The following is a 15,009-nucleotide window of genomic DNA, read 5'->3' as shown; positions in this document are numbered from 1 at the left end:
GTGGGGTCTCCTCCCAGCCCTGCATCCTCTATGCCCTAGACCTGCTCCCCAGAGGAGGGGCCTTGACCCACAGTGGTGCCTGGCACTCAGGGACCCCCCAGCCCCCCAAGCCCTGGTCTCTAGCGCCTCTCCCCCCTCTCGTACTGAAGATCTGTGCCTCTAGTGCCTTTTGGGGGGTTCCCATCATCCCCCCGATATTGTATTGAAAATATTATGCACACTGTTCATGCTTCTACTAATCAATAAACGCTTTATTTAAAGCCAGTTGCCTTGAGTTGTGCTGCAGGGGTAGAGGCAGCTTCCTCAGCCAGACCTGTGCCAGGTGCCCCTCAGGCAGCCTTGGGCAATGGTGAGGCTCAGAGGGACAGCGGCAGGCAGCAGCTTCAAGGCCATTCAGGACCCTGGGGTGCTCATAGTGGGGTGGGCCCAGGATCGGGCTGGATCCATCAACACTCCCGATCACACACTAGTGTTTACCAAGCGTTCACTGTGGGCCAAACACAGTGTGTATGGGAACAGGAGCCTCCAGGCGGCTCCAGAAAGCAGACACTGCTGTCACCACCATTTCACTAATGTGTAAACTGAGGCCTAGGAAGGTGGGGAACCTGGGCCAAGCTTAGGGGGCACTGGAACACCCCTCAAGCCCCTGCAGCTGTTGGGTATAGGTTGCCCCACCTATGGGTAAAAGCATGTCCTTATTGGGTAGGTGGCAGCCTTGGGGAACCTTGGCTTCCCTGGTGCCAGCCTGTCCGTGGCATCCTAGGGCTTGGGCCTGAGCCTCCCTCGGTCAACAAGGGCCGAGGTACAAGACAGGGCTGCGTGGTATTTCCCATCAGCCTCAGCGGGGTAACGTATGGAACACAGGGATGTGGCTGTGCCTTGCTGTTGTCCTCGGCAGGTCACTGAGCCTCAAGCTCTTCCATGAGGCCTCCCCGGGCTAGTGGGAGTAGAAGAAGATCTGCAAAGCGCTGTGCTCCAGGAGGTAGCTCCACCTGCCTCGGTCTCTCCCCCTTGGCAAGTTGAACCCAGGAGGGTGTTGGGAGGGGGAACCGAGGGTGCCGACATGGGAAAAGGCCACCCAGCTCCTGCCTGGGAAACAGGACCCGCACAACAAAAAGTAGTCACCCGCGTTCCATGCACAGGACTGATGGTCTCAGGGAGGGGGAAACAGGCCTGGATGGAGGGACTTTTCTGCCACCCCAGAACCTGAACCTTCCTGCCTACACCCATGGATGTTGTACTTGGGGCAAGCACTCAGCGCCCCCTGGAGGCCACTAGCTGAAACTGAGGCCCAAACACTGGCCAGGGTCACTAGGCTGGAGGTAGAGCCCAGGTGCTCCCTGCCATGTGCCCAAGGTAGAGGCTCCCCTGGCTCAACACCAGCTGCCAGAAAATGCATAATCAACGTGCACCCCTGCAGCGAGTGCGAGTGTATATGGCTCCTAGAACTGTGCAGGGACCGACCTGCACAACTGCACACGTTTGAGGGTGAGGAAGCTTCTGGGCCTCAAACCCCACATCACCATGTCCCAGTTGCAAGGCCCTAGGCATTTACCCCCATCAGCCTCAGCTGCCTCAATGGGATAAAGTACGGAACACGCAGCCCGCCCACAGGGCTCCTCCGCTCAGAGGCACAGGCTGCAACCATGACCAGCTCTGGCTGCCTCTCGGTGCCTTCCCTCTGGGCCCCAGTCTCTCCACCTCAAGATGGCTCTACCGACCTCTCCTTTCAACTGAGGGGCAGTGCGCTCCTGGTTCCTTCCCCAAGAAGAGGTGCCCTCTGTCCTAGCCCCATCCCCAGACCTCATCCCCTCCCATTCCCGGGCTCCCATGAGGACCCTGCAATGACTCTGGCCAGAAGCATGCTGAAGATGGGTTTATTGACGCTCCTACTTTGGATCAAGCCACATGGTGTGAGGAGGGACAGTTGCAGAGAGCAGGAGGGCCCCAGTGTGCTGGGAAGCAGCAGAGAGGGAGGCCCAGGGGTGCCGGCACCACTGTGAGCATAGGCCTGCACTGCTTGCCTTCCCAGGATGGCCCCCCACGGCCACGGCCTCCCCTCACCGATCTGGGCCCTCCTGCTCACTCCCCACATGCAGAGCGGGACAGGACTGTGCATGGTCCCCAGATGAGGACCCAAGCTCCGGAAGGAGCAGAATGACCTTCAGTCAGAGAACTTGGGAGGCAGCAGATCCATGATTAGGCTGGGATGCTGGCTCCCAGGCTCGGGTGGTGGTGCAGCGGCCCGTCCAGCCGCGGCCCCAGGGACCATTCAGACTGGTGGTGTCATGGATCAGGAGCACCTCTGCCTGGCCCAGAGGCGCTTGGAGCTCAAGGTGGGGGCTCCTGGGCAGTGGGGAAAGGGCCCAGGGTAGGGGGGACCTCGTATGAGTCTGGCTGGCGCAAGGCTAAGCAGAAGCCTGGGGCTCACAGTGACCGAGGCAGGGCCAGGCCCAGGTGGGCAGGCAGCACTCAGCTGCTGTGGTAGATCCGGAGGCGCTGGACAATGTCCTGGCGGCACAGCGGGCAGGTGCGCAGTGGTTGGCAGCACTGCTGGCAGCAGCAGACATGGCCACAGTTGAGGAAGATCATCTGGGCCTGGGGAGGGAGAGTGGGAGCGTGTGGCCAGCCCTGCCGCGTTCCAGGAGTCCCAGGCCCCATGTCCTTCTTTTTTTTTGAGGCAGTCTTGTTCTGTCACCCAGGCAGGAGTGCAGTAGCACGATCCTGGCTCACTGCAACCTTGCCCTCCCGGTTCAAATGATTCTCCTGCCTCAGACTCCCAAGCAGCTGGGACTATGAGCGTGCGCCACAATGCCCAGGTAATTTTTTTTGTATTTTTAGTAGAGACAGAGTTACAAGCTGTTCTCAAACTCCTGACCCCAAGTGATCTGGCTGTCTGGGCCTCCCGAACTGTTGGGATTACAGGAGTGAGCCACCATGCCCAGGCCCCTTCATTATTCTTTACCATCTTTACCATAAGCACCCGACAGTGGGGCGCCCAGGTCTTTGAACACCACAGAAACAAAACAGGCATGGACGAAAGGGGTAACCTAGCCCTTCTGTTAGCAGTTTGCTATTTCTCTAAGTCTGTAAAAAATAAAAATACCTATATGCCCCAACTTTTTTTTCTTTGAGATGGAATCTTGCTCTGTCACAGCCTACAGTGCAATGGCCGGATCTCAGCTCACTGCAGCCTCTGCCTCCCATGTAGCTGGGACTACAGCATGGCCACCACACCCAGCTAATTTTTTGTATATTTAGTAGAGATGGGGTTTCACCGTGTTAAAAAACTGGGATGGTCTCCATCTCCTGACCTCGTGATCTGCCCACCTCTGCCTCCCAAAGTGTTGGGACTACAGGCATGAGCCACCATACCTGGACCCTATTTCTTTCTTAAATAAAATGGGATTATATTCGGGCCCTCCAGACAAGGACCGAGGTCTATTCAGCCAGCCCCTGCCGCCGGGTGTGCAAGGTGCTCAGGCTTCTTTCTTGCTGATGCACATGTCCAGGCCCTGAACTCCTCAGTCTAAAAATGATCCCAACCTGCAGCAGCAGCCATTGACTCAGAACCACACTTTGCCTTAGCATCTCCTGCTTTTAGGAATTGACCTAAGCACTGCTCAAAGCTGGCCGGAACGCCGAGGGCCCCAGAACAGGGATTAGATTTGGAACCAACAGGTCCAACCATATCATGGCATGACCCGGGTCAGCTGGAGACCCTAGAATCATCAAACTGCAAACATGGCTTCTTTTCTAAGTAGGATCCCTCAGTGGAGGCAGAGGACAATTTGTATTTCATTCACTGCTCTGTGTAATTTCTACAATCAGTGTTAATTCTGCAAGAATTTTTCAAATTTTTTTTTTAAGAGTCTCACCCAGGCTGGAGTGCAGTGGCAGGATCTTGACTCACTGCAACCTCCACCTGCCAGGTTCAAGCAATTCTCTCCTGCCTCAGCCTCCCAAGTAGCTGGGACTACAGGTGCCCACCACCACACCTGGCTGATTTTTATATTTTTAGTGGAGATGGGGTTTTACCATGTTGACCAGGCTGGCCTCCAACTCCTGACCTCAGGTGATCCACCCGCCTTGGCCTCCCAAAGTGCTGGGATTACAGGCGCGAGCCACCGCACCTGGCCAAAAGATTTTTTAAAAGCCTCTGCTGGGTACATCATGTTGTTGATATTTCATGATTTGGAAGATTTTTTCCTAATGTATTTATTAAGTAGGAACAAAAAAAGGTCTGGAAAATGAGTGAGCATGGCTCATACTTGGGTTGTGGGATCGGGGGTCATTTCTATTTCCTGCATTCTTTGCTTTTCTGTGTTTTCCAAATTTTCTAGATGAACACAACACACTTAGATAACTGGAGAAAACGCGTTCAGAGGTAGCCCCTGTGCCTGGAGAGTTTGACGACGCAGCCGCAGGCAGGGCAGGCGCAGTGGGGAGACCCAGACTTACCTCCCGTTCCAGGCACACCACACACTCCGAGGCCTGCACCTCCAGCTCTGCAGGGGGAGCCGATGGCCTCACGGACTCTGGAGGCTCCTGGGGGGCTGTGGGGGTGAGGACCTCACCCGCTGGTGGTTTCAGCTCTGTGGAGACCAGATAGACAGACTGAGCCAGGGTCAACCCCAATGACCCCAACCCCTAGGGGCTCCTCGTGGCCCAGCCTATCCCCATAGTGAGTGAGCTGGAGGGTGGCGGAGCCTCTGCACTCAGATCTGGGGAAGTGCTCTCCTTGCCACACATTCTCCTCTTCTCTGAGCCTCATTTCCCATCTGTAGAATGGGAGTGCAGCCTATCTTTGCAGGGATGGCTGCAGAGCTTGTTAACTGGGTCCTCTGATCTCTAATGTCCCCAGGACCCTTCATAGCCACCCTGCAAGAAGGGATCGGCACTTTCAGAGATGAGGCATTTGAGGCTTAGATGGGGGGAGTCACTGGCCCTGGGCCACACAGCCATCTGGTGGTGCAGCTGCAGTACTGGAGCCCTGGGGCAGGAGCTCTCAGCGAAGGGCCGGCTCTCGGCTTCTCCACCTGGTTGTCCAGGAGACAGGATGGGCTGCTGCCCATCAGGCGACCCAGGGGAGCAGAATGAGAGGCCCCCCCAAGGCTGCTCCCCCGCCCCCAGCCCCACAGAGTCCCCAGCATACTGGCTGCTCTACCCTGGAGCCGGCATCCCCTGCTAGGACATCAGAAGCAGCCCTTACAAAATGCTAAGTCTCCTTTTTTTTTTTTTTTAAGATGGAGTCTTGCTCTGTCACCCAGACTGGAGTGCAGTGGCGTAATCTCAGCTCACTGCAACCTCACCTCCTGGGTTCAAGCAATTCTCCTGCCTTAGCCTCCTGAGTAGCTGGGATTACAGGTGCGCGCCACCATGCCTAATTTTTGTATTTTTAGTAGAGACGGGGTTTCACCATGTTGGCCAAGCTGTTCTCAAACTCCTGACTTCAAGTGATCTGCCCACCTTGGCTCCCGAAGTGCTGGGATTACAGGTGTGAGCCACGGCGCCCGGCCGATAAGTTTTTCTTTTTTTTTTTTTTTTTTTTTTAAATCATGCAACGTGAGCCACCCACTTCCTTGACTCTATCCCTGGTTCCCTTTCTGATCATGGCTCATTTTATTAATTTATTCTATGGCTTGAATTATAAGCATTTTTTTTATAACAGGATAAATACTAAAGATTTTTTAAAGGCTGTTACAATACTAGATCCTCTAAAGGTAACAGTGCTGTTCCCAAACCACCATTTTGAGGGGGCTCTCACACGTGTGTGTGTGTGTGTGTATTTTTTTTTTTTTTTTTAAGACGGGGTCTTGCTCCATCACTTACGCTGGAGTGTAGTGTCGTGATCACAGCTCACTGCAGCCTCAACCTCCCAGGCTCAAGCAATCCTCCCACCTCAGCCTCCAGAGTAGCTGGGGCTAATTTTTTGATTTTTTTGTTTTGTTTTTGAAACAATCTCACTCTTTCCCAGGCTGGAGTGCAGGGCACAATCACGGCTCACTGCAGCCTTGACCCAAGCTCACGTGATCCTCCTACGTTTGCCTCCCAAGTAGCTGGAACTAGGAAGTTCACCACCAGGCCCAGCTAATTTTATCTTACTTTGTGTAGAGAAGGGGTCTATGTTGCCCAGGCTGGTCTCAAATTGCTGGACTCAAGTGATCCTCCTACCTGGGCCTCCCCAAGTGCTGGGACTACAGCCATGAGCCACTGGAGATCTATCTATACTTAGATAACTGAAGAAAACACATTCAGAGGCAACCCCTCTCTATTTGCTTTTTTTTTTGAGACAGTTTTACTTTGTCATCCAGGCTGGAGTGCTGGGGCGTGGTCTCGGCTCACTGTAACTTCCACCTCCCAGGTTCAAGCAATTCTCCTGCCTCAGACTCCTGAGTGCTGGGAATACAGGTGCATGCCACCACACCCAGCTGATTTTTGTAATTTTAGTAGAGGTGGGGTTTCACCACATTGACCACTTAAACTCCTGACCTCAGGTGATTGGCCCACCTCAGCCTCCCAGAGTGCTGGGATTACAGGTGTGAGCCATCACGCCCAACCCCAGCCTCTATATTTGATACAAAGTATACCAATTTCTGGGAATAATAAGATAATTGTCAGGAAATTGAGGGTTTCCCGTGCCTTCTGGAACTGAGGCTGGATCCCACCACGGCCCCTTCCCCTGCCAACTGGTACAAGCAGGAAGCCCTGAGCAGCCGAGGCATCCACTCTCTGCACATGGCCACAGATCCTTGTGGCCGATCAGCTATGGAGAGGAAGACCTGCTTGCGAGCTCTAGGGATGACCCAAACAGTGAGAAGCAGTCAGTCCTGAGGACCACTGGGCTCAGAGGCACTGCACCCTGCTCCCGTGAGGGGCACCTGTTTGTGACTCCTGCTCATGTGAGGCTTGTCTGCTGGGGGTGACCCTAGCTCCTGATGGCAAGCTCTTCCTGATCTCCAATCTGAGAGCTGAAGGGTCGGGAACATCCAGAAGGGGCCTATGCCGCACATGACTTGCTATCAAAAAACTAAGTTTAGTGACTTTTGGGGGATTGAGTCAATGTCCCTGGAGTAAGGTGGCTGCAGAACTGGTGTCTGAAGCTATCATGGGCTGCAGTCGGCCTAGCCCCCTGGAGCGCCGGGCCTCCCCACTGAGGTCCAGTCCAGGAACTCCACCTTCGCTCTGGCCGCTTCGCCTCTTCCTTGGTTCTGGCTAAAAATGCTCTGCCCACAGCCAGCCAGGCTGCAGCTCACCCAGCCCGGCTGCACAAGCCTGCCCTCTCCTTCACCCCTGCTCTGGCCCCTCACCTCTTCCCCAGGGAGGCAGTCAAGCCCAGCGGTTCTACCATGTGCCAGCAGTGGGACCTGACGGGGGACATGCTAACCTCTCTCCGCCTCAGTTTCCTTATCTTGAAAATGAGGACCACAACAGTGCCCCCCATGGGGTTGATTCGGAGGTTCCGCAACGTGGTTCCCACACGGCTGTGGGCAGGTGCCAAGCTCCCAGGTCATGCTCAGCACACAGCAGACCCCGGACCTCACACCTGCCCCTTTTCCCCACGGCCCTCATGACCTGCCTTCACCCCTTCCCAGCCCGTTGTGGACATCTCTCCACGCCCACAAGCACCCCTCAGGCCCAGCACTGGGTACACAGCAGGCCCTGGGGACAGGTTGTTTCTCCCTCTAGTCCAAAGTCCCTCGGTGTGTGGACCCCAGTGTCGGTAGGGTGGGCTGGGGGAAGGAGGGACAGGGAGCCGGGAGGGCCCCAGGGTCTGCAGGGTGGGCTGAGGGAAGGAGAGGGACAGGGTCCCTCGGTGTGTGGACCCCAGCCTGTATAGGTGGGCTGAGGAAAGGAGGGACAGGGAGCCAGGAGGGTCCTCCACTGCTACTTGGAGGTCTCCCTGTTTCACCACTTTGGTGGCCCGTTTTTCCCATCTGTAAAACGGGCTCACTAATCCCTAAGCCTGGTCCTTGGGAGGGAACCTTACCGGCGGGCAGGGGCTAGAAGCAGCACTCAGGACTCATCCTGAAATGTAAGCAAATGACTGTCCCCACCACAACCACGCATTCGGCTGGAGCCCTGCCCGGAGGAGGCCGGAGCTGCGCTGGTACCTGGCTGGATCCTGGCTGCATCCAGCAGTTCCTGGACCTTCCGGAGGATCTCGTGCTGCAGGCCAGCTTCTGATACGCCCAGCTGTGAGAGTTCAGGGAGGAGCAGACTGTGGGCTGTGGGGAGCCTGCTAAATGATACGAGCCACCTGGCGTAGGCCCAGCCCACAGAAGCACCAGCACCTTCGCTGGAAGTGTGGGAGCCGTCCAGGGCCTGGCGGGGCCCGGGGTCAGGACGAGGCAGTGCGGCATCGTCACTTTGAGGGCAGCCTCCTCAGGCCTCAGCCCCACAATCGGTGTGCTGGGGGGTGGGAAGGAAACTGAGGTCCAAAGGGAAGCCTGCACTAGCAACAGCCATAGTTTAGCGACTGCTTCCCAGTACCAGGCTTCACCTGCACACCTCACGCCGCTTCCCCACCAGGTGGGGCAGGAGAGAAGCCCTTGAGGCCAAGCCACTAAGCAGCAGCACCTGAGCCCACAGCCCCTCAGCCTTCAGAGCCTAAGCCGCACAGCCGGAGACCCTCGGTGCCATCCAGTCCTTTTGGACCTTGGCGTCTGCATTTGTCCAGGGAGGGGCAAGACAGTCTCATGGCAAAGAACAGGAACTCTGGGGCTGGATTGCTAGGGGTAGAGGCCTCACTCTGCTGTGTGACCTTAGGCCAAGTTATTGCCTTACTTGGTCTCATCTGAAGTCTCTGTACCTCCCTGGGCTGTCGAGAGGATTCAGTGAGTTCAAATATGAAAAGTCTTAAAATGGTGCCCAGCACGTGCAGGTGGTACGAAGGTGTTAGCTGACACAGCAATGATTATTCTGTTTTGGAGAGTAAGTGGATTAATGTGTTGTAAAGAGCCCAGCTTGTGCCCAGAATAGGGGCTCAGGCAGTGCTGCGGTCACCACAGTCTGTCACACCAAGGGACAGGGCGGAGGTTGGATCAGATAATCCCCAGGGGCCTGTCTTGTCCCTCCTGTCTGAAGATCCAGTCTGAGCAGGTCAGCAGGACCCACCTCCCCAGGATTTCCCAGTGAGATGGTGTCCAGGGCACACACAGGCGGCTGGGGCAGATGGGCAGGCATTCCGGCCATCTGGAAACAAGGTGAGCCTAGGCCATTAGGTAAGGACAGAGCTCACTGAGAACTCCACGAGGAGCAGGTCAACCCCCGCTGGTCAGGCCAGCGGCCTTGTGCACCCCTCCCCACCCTCCCCACTCTCCCCATGGACAGCTGCTGCCCACCTTGGCCAGGTCCCCGGGGCTCATCTGGCTTAGCAGGGCCAGTGAGAGGCGGTGGTGGGCAAAGATGGGCAGGTAGTGCTCGGCTGACAGCTCCTCCAGGAGGGCCACCAGCTGGCGCTCCATGCCGTCTTCCTGCAAGACAGACCAGGGAAAAGTGTACCATGAGTGGGAAGGAAGAACCCACTGCTTACAACAGGAAATGAAGGGTTTGAATATACACAACACAATACATAGGACGTACTCAGGATTATTACTACAAAAATGCATGTGTAGGCACACAGAGATAGATTGGCCCAGGGGGGTTCACTGCCACTCTGTCTGCAAACCTGGAGATAGTAAGCCACTTGAACATCCACTGAGAGGGGGCTGTTTCATCCACCACCCTGTCCCTGCAGTGCTGGGCAGACAGCGGCCCCCAGGCACAGGCTTCGCTCTACTGTGGGCTCAGTGGTCTCTGCACCGCACAGCAGTGGCCAGCACCTTGTTGTCCCCCTCACCAGAATGAATACTCCCTCGTTCTCACTTCTGTCCCCACCGGGGCTTGGCACAGGATCTGGCATGCCAGAGTCACCAGAAAGGTAACAAGAGGCAGAGCATGGTGGAGGCCAGAGGTGCTCTGGGGGGAGACCCTGGGGCTCCCTGGCCGGGGCAGGCAGCAGCAGTCCTTACTTGCAGCTTCAAGGACAAGGGCTTCTGGTTCAAAAGCCGTTGATACTGAATCAGCCAGTAATTTTCCTGCCTGGTTTCACTTTTGGCTTCTAACTCCGTCTGCCAGGAATGAAGCAGGCAATGTTAGTTACAAAATGGTAATAAAACCTGTACTAACAATGATGGTTATGAACGATGCTCCTCTGAGCAGGTGGACACACTTGGCATTTTATATTTTATTTTTGATATGGAGTCTTGCTCTGTCGCCCAGGCTGGAGTGCCCAAGTAGCTGGGATTACAAGTGCCTGCCACCACACCCAGCTCATTTTTAGTCGAGACAGGGTTTCACTATGTTGACCAGGCTGGTCTCAAACTCCTGACCTCAAGTGATCCACCCACCTCAGCCTCTCAAAGTGCTGGGATTATAGGCATGAGTTACGGTGACCAGCTGGCACTTAGTATTTTACAGAGAACTTTCCCACCCACTATCGTCCCACCGTTTAAACTATAGAAATGAGAAAGGCAGGAAGCATCACTCTCTGATCCGCTCGACGCTGCACACCTGGTCAGGGAGAGCACCTGAACCTGAGCTGCTGCCACCTGGCACCATATTCCAGCACTCTGGGAGGGACACCCTCTGTCTGCCTGTGGGACAGCAAGCATTATGCAGCCCAGGCTGCCTCCTGGGTACCAGGCAGGGGGCATACAGGTGCGAAGGACACCTTCAGCTTCTAGAGTGGGCTTCACTGTCTGACGGAGCTGAAGAATGATCAGTGTGCTACTGAACATGACTCTCTTATTCCACCATTCGATAACTCTTCGTTGAGTACTGTTCTAGGTGCTGGGAATAAAGCAGTGAGCAAATGATGCTGATAACGACCACGGTGACAACAGGCGCAGCTGATGTGCTCAGAGCACCATGTGCCAGGCCATGCTGTGCACCTATAGATGCCACTCACTGATTCTCACAACTCCGTGAAGTCGATTCCACCTTCCAGATGAGGGAGCTGAGGTTCAGAGTAATGAGTACCCTGCCTAGGCTGGGGCCAGGAATCAGGCCCCAGGCTTGTCTTGCTTAGAACAACAAAGTTGCTTAGAACAGCAGTGAGGGCTGGCATGACATGGGGAGGTGTTTCCCCATCCCCACTAGGCCTGACTGCCCTTTGGGGCTCCCCCCGCTGTGGACTTAGCCACACCCACTGCTCCGTTCTATCGCTGGCCTGGGCAGCCCCTCTCTTCTGGCACCCAGGAGCTTGGACTGGCTGTGTTCTGCTGGGGTGGTGCTTCCTCCCTTGGTGGTGACCCCCAAGGCCTACGAGGGCAGGAGCACCAGTGACAGCACCTGGCTGCCATGGCACAGCACAGGGCACCATCTGCCCAGTAACCTGATGCATAGGAGATGGCAGCAAGGCATCGTGAGGAATAGGCAGCTTCCTCTGATGGGCACAGGAACCACTTGGCTTGTTCAGGACTCCAGAAGAAGCTGGTCTCTCTCTTCTAAACCTATACAGGGGCCAGGTGCGGCGGCTCAAGCCTATAATCCCAGCACTTTGGGAGGCCAGGGTGGGTGAATCACCTGAGGTCAGGAGTTCAAGACCAGCCTGACCAACACGGTGAAACCCCGTCTCTGCTTAAAAAAAATGCAAAAATTAGCTGGGCATGGTGTTGCATGCCTGTAATCCTGGCTACTCTGGAGGCTGAGGCAGGAGAATTGCCCAAACCCAGGGGGTGGAGGTTGCAGTGAGCCAAGATCACGCCATTGCACTCCAGGCTGGGCAACAAAAGCAAACCTTTGTCTTGGGAAAAGAAAAAAACACGTGCACAGGGCCAGGTCTAGGATGCAGCTCAGAGGACATCTGTGCATTCACGGTGACACAGGAGTAACTCGGTCTTTTCCGCCCCAGATGGTGGGCCTGGCCTCTGGTCTCGTTGCTGGGTGCCCCCTGGGTCTAGAGAAGACACTCTTAAGGGGGCCTCTGCCACTCTGAAAGCGTGCCAGCGTCAAACTTATTAGGGGACAGGGGACAGCCAGGCCACTCCTACCAAAAGCTTATCAAACAGCCTGTCCTAGACATAGCAAGTCCTGCTCTGCAATGAATACTCATGGCTGCTCCCAAATACTCAACTACAGAGGAGTTCAGAGAGCATCGCCTGTAAGTTGAAACACCAGAAGTAATCCACATACTCAACAATAGAGGCCAAGCACAGCCTTGAGAAAGGATGTCAAGGAAGGGTTTAACGGCTTGAAAAGAATGTACAGACACAGGCTCGTCGTAAAGAGTATGCGCCATGTCATGCTGAAAAGGCAGATCCACAAATAGCTATAAAAATACATCACAATGTTTGGAAAACATGCATCAAAACAGCAGGAGAGGCTGGGCACCGTGGCTCATGCCTGTAATCACAGCACTTTCGGAGGCCAAGGCAGATAGATCGCTTGAGCCCAGGAGTTCGAGACCAGCCTGGGCAATGTGGCGAAACCCCATCTCTACGAAAAATAAAAAAATTAGCCAGGCATGGTGGCACATGCCTGTAGTCCCAGCTACTTGGGATGCTAAGGTGGGAGGATCACTTGAGCCCAAGAAGTCAAGAGTGCAGTGAGCTGAGATTGCGCCATTGCACTCTGGCCTGGGCAACAGAGTGAGACCCTGTCTTAAACAAGGAAACCAACAAAAAACAGCAGGAGATAACTCTTGGAAGTGCAATTATTTTCCTTTGCACTTTCCAGTTTTTCTTTGATGAACAACTCTTACTTAAATAACAGGTGTTTCTAAAAATGGCCAGTGTGTTAGAGAAAAGCAAACGCATGTGTGATGCTGAGCACAGAAGCCAACACATACCAGGATTTCCCGGAGTTCTTCCTCTCGCTGCCGCTTCTCTTTGAGCAGCTGCTGGAGCAGGTTGCTGAGGGCCCAGCGCTGCTCTGAGACCATCTCCTGCAACACAAGACCACATCCCGCACCACCATGAGCTGGCGGCGCCGCAGGAGTCCTGCAGGATGGAGAAGGGCTTGGCCTCCCGCTCACTCGGTTCCCTGCCCAATGCCTCCAGGCTGTGCTGGGGGGCAAAGCTAAGAGGCTCTTCTGCCCCTCTTCCCCTAAGCCTGCATCTCTCTTCCTTGTGGGGTGAAGTCAGGCATGGGATCCTGGTGACTGATGACAATGGAATGGTAAGAAACATCAAACAAAAGAAATGACAAGCCACGGGTACCTGCCTTTGGTCTCCCAGACAACAGAGCACATGGGCAGAAGCAAATGGTGGGGGGGGGGGGGTATGGGGCCTCACACAAATGGAGGGGTGTACAAATCAGAGCCTGGGGTCCTTGTTCCACTCCCATGCCTGCTCTTGGAAACCCCATGGGGGCCCTGACAGGTGAAGCCCTGCTGCTCTCGTGGGCAGGGACTAGGGCACCTGCCAGGCACGATGGCCACAGCTTCTCTGAGAGCAGCTCCAGTCCCCTCATCTCTGGAGATCATTTCAAAGCTCACAAGGGGCTTTCCCTTGCTAGCTCAGCCTTCTCCGATGGCCAGATGGCACAGGCTGGGCCTGGAGGACAGCTGCCATTTTACGGAGTAGGGGAAGAAGGCCCGGAGGGGCAGAGGCCTGCCTAAAGGCACACAGTGTACCTGCAGAGCACCTGAGACCAGGTATGCCCTGACCTCTCACTGCACTGAGGAGTCCATGGGATGACTTGAGACTTCTCTACTGAGAATAGACACAGGGACAGTGACAGACAGAAGGCTCTGCTCAAATGCCTGGCACGGCACATGTCCTCACACACCACCCCATCCAGCCCTCCATCTGCAGCTGGAGGGGCTAAGGTCCACAGAGGTGCAAGGGCTGCCCCTACTCCCCCACCTGCCAAGGTTATGCAGCAGGGCTGTGCCGAGCCACACCCGGCCCCCAGGTGTCCAGTCCAGGACACCAGCTGCCAGTCCCTGCCACCCTCTTCTGTGTGAGTAGGACTGCCGGGCTGGGGCGACACAGACGTGGCTGGGCCCTCTCCTCCAGACATCCCAGGGATACCCAAAAGCTCCAACCCTGGAGGATGTCTGCCCAGGGGCATGAAGCATGGCCTACAGAGAGAGACAGAGCTCAGCGCGGGCCTGCACCCAGCACAGGAAACAGTGATGGAGATGGAGCAGGGGAGCCTTGGCAATGAAACCCTCCTTCCTCTGACCCTTCTGCCTCACAACAGGCTGACCACCTCTAACCTCAGCCTGCGCTGGGCCTTCTGGGGCTGAGGGGCGTCCTCTGGTATCATAGCCACAGAAAAACTCTGCCCTCTGTCTGCTGGGGAAGCCCTTGACTCCCAGGGGCTGACAAGCAGCTGCCAGGGGCTGGGAGGGGCACGAGGTGGGGGTCTCAGCATGTGAGGGAGGGCAGGGGCAGGGAGCCCTACATACCTGTAGTGTCTCTGTGTCCAGGGACTTCCTCTTTAACTCCAGCTGTGTCAGCTGCAATAACTCAGTTTCTATTAACTTAATCTAAACAGAAGACGAGACAGGGGTTTTTTACTCACATTAACCACGGTTCAGTTTCCTGCTGCTACTCTCTGATGACCAAGTAGGGACTACGAAGCCTTTCTGGAGAGGCTAGGGAGGCTCTGGAATAGGGGACTCTCTAGGCCTGGGAACCTCATCAAGGGGCTTGAACAAGAATTCATTCCTTCATGGCCCTGAGTTCCTGGGGTCACGGATGGGCTTGTCATGGCCAACACTTTACCTAGAGCCCAGCACAGGATCTGTCCCAGAGCGGGCACAGAAGAAAGGCTTGTGCAATGGAGAGGGCGCTTTGCTTGGAGATTCAGGCCAGAGTAAAGCACAGACACAGAACTACCACCCAGCCTCCTGCTGCTCAGGGTCTCTTGTGCCCCTCATCGCACAGCAGCGGAGAGCAGAGGGTGGTGGAAGTAAGTGACTGAGTAACAATGGCAGTAGTAGATGGTATGTCTTGAGCACCTACTATGTGCTAGGCCTGTGCTGTATACTTTATGTGTAATATTTCATCAATTCTC

The 15,009-nt window shown here is 55.4% G+C and overlaps 1 protein-coding gene across 7 annotated transcripts in view; it reads right to left on the bottom strand.

The window, feature by feature from the left end:
• Positions 1-1,864: 1,864 nt before the first annotated feature.
• The window catches only part of LRSAM1 (leucine rich repeat and sterile alpha motif containing 1), a 50,850-nt gene continuing 37,705 nt past the window's right edge, over positions 1,865-15,009 (bottom strand). For 4 of the 7 annotated variants that reach the window (XM_032257299.1, XM_032257300.1, XM_032257303.1 and 1 more), the window contains 7 exons: positions 14,399-14,479; positions 12,833-12,928; positions 10,014-10,112; positions 9,345-9,476; positions 8,115-8,196; positions 4,462-4,595; positions 1,865-2,598 (listed from right to left, as the gene is read on the bottom strand). In XM_032257299.1, coding sequence (XP_032113190.1) covers positions 2,473-2,598; positions 4,462-4,595; positions 8,115-8,196; positions 9,345-9,476; positions 10,014-10,112; positions 12,833-12,928; positions 14,399-14,479 — 750 coding nt within the window. In that variant the 3' untranslated portion in view covers positions 1,865-2,472. The remainder of the gene's footprint in view (positions 2,599-4,461; positions 4,596-8,114; positions 8,197-9,344; positions 9,477-10,013; positions 10,113-12,832; positions 12,929-14,398; positions 14,480-15,009) is intronic. The other 3 variants (XM_032257301.1, XM_032257305.1, XM_032257302.1) reach the window with 2 other exon arrangements.

Source organism: Sapajus apella, unplaced genomic scaffold, assembly GCF_009761245.1.
Source record: "Sapajus apella isolate SASKATOON/1434 unplaced genomic scaffold, GSC_monkey_1.0 scaffold97, whole genome shotgun sequence".
NCBI classification, from domain to species: domain Eukaryota; kingdom Metazoa; phylum Chordata; class Mammalia; order Primates; family Cebidae; genus Sapajus; species Sapajus apella.
This window is presented reverse-complemented; position numbering and strand designations above follow the sequence as displayed.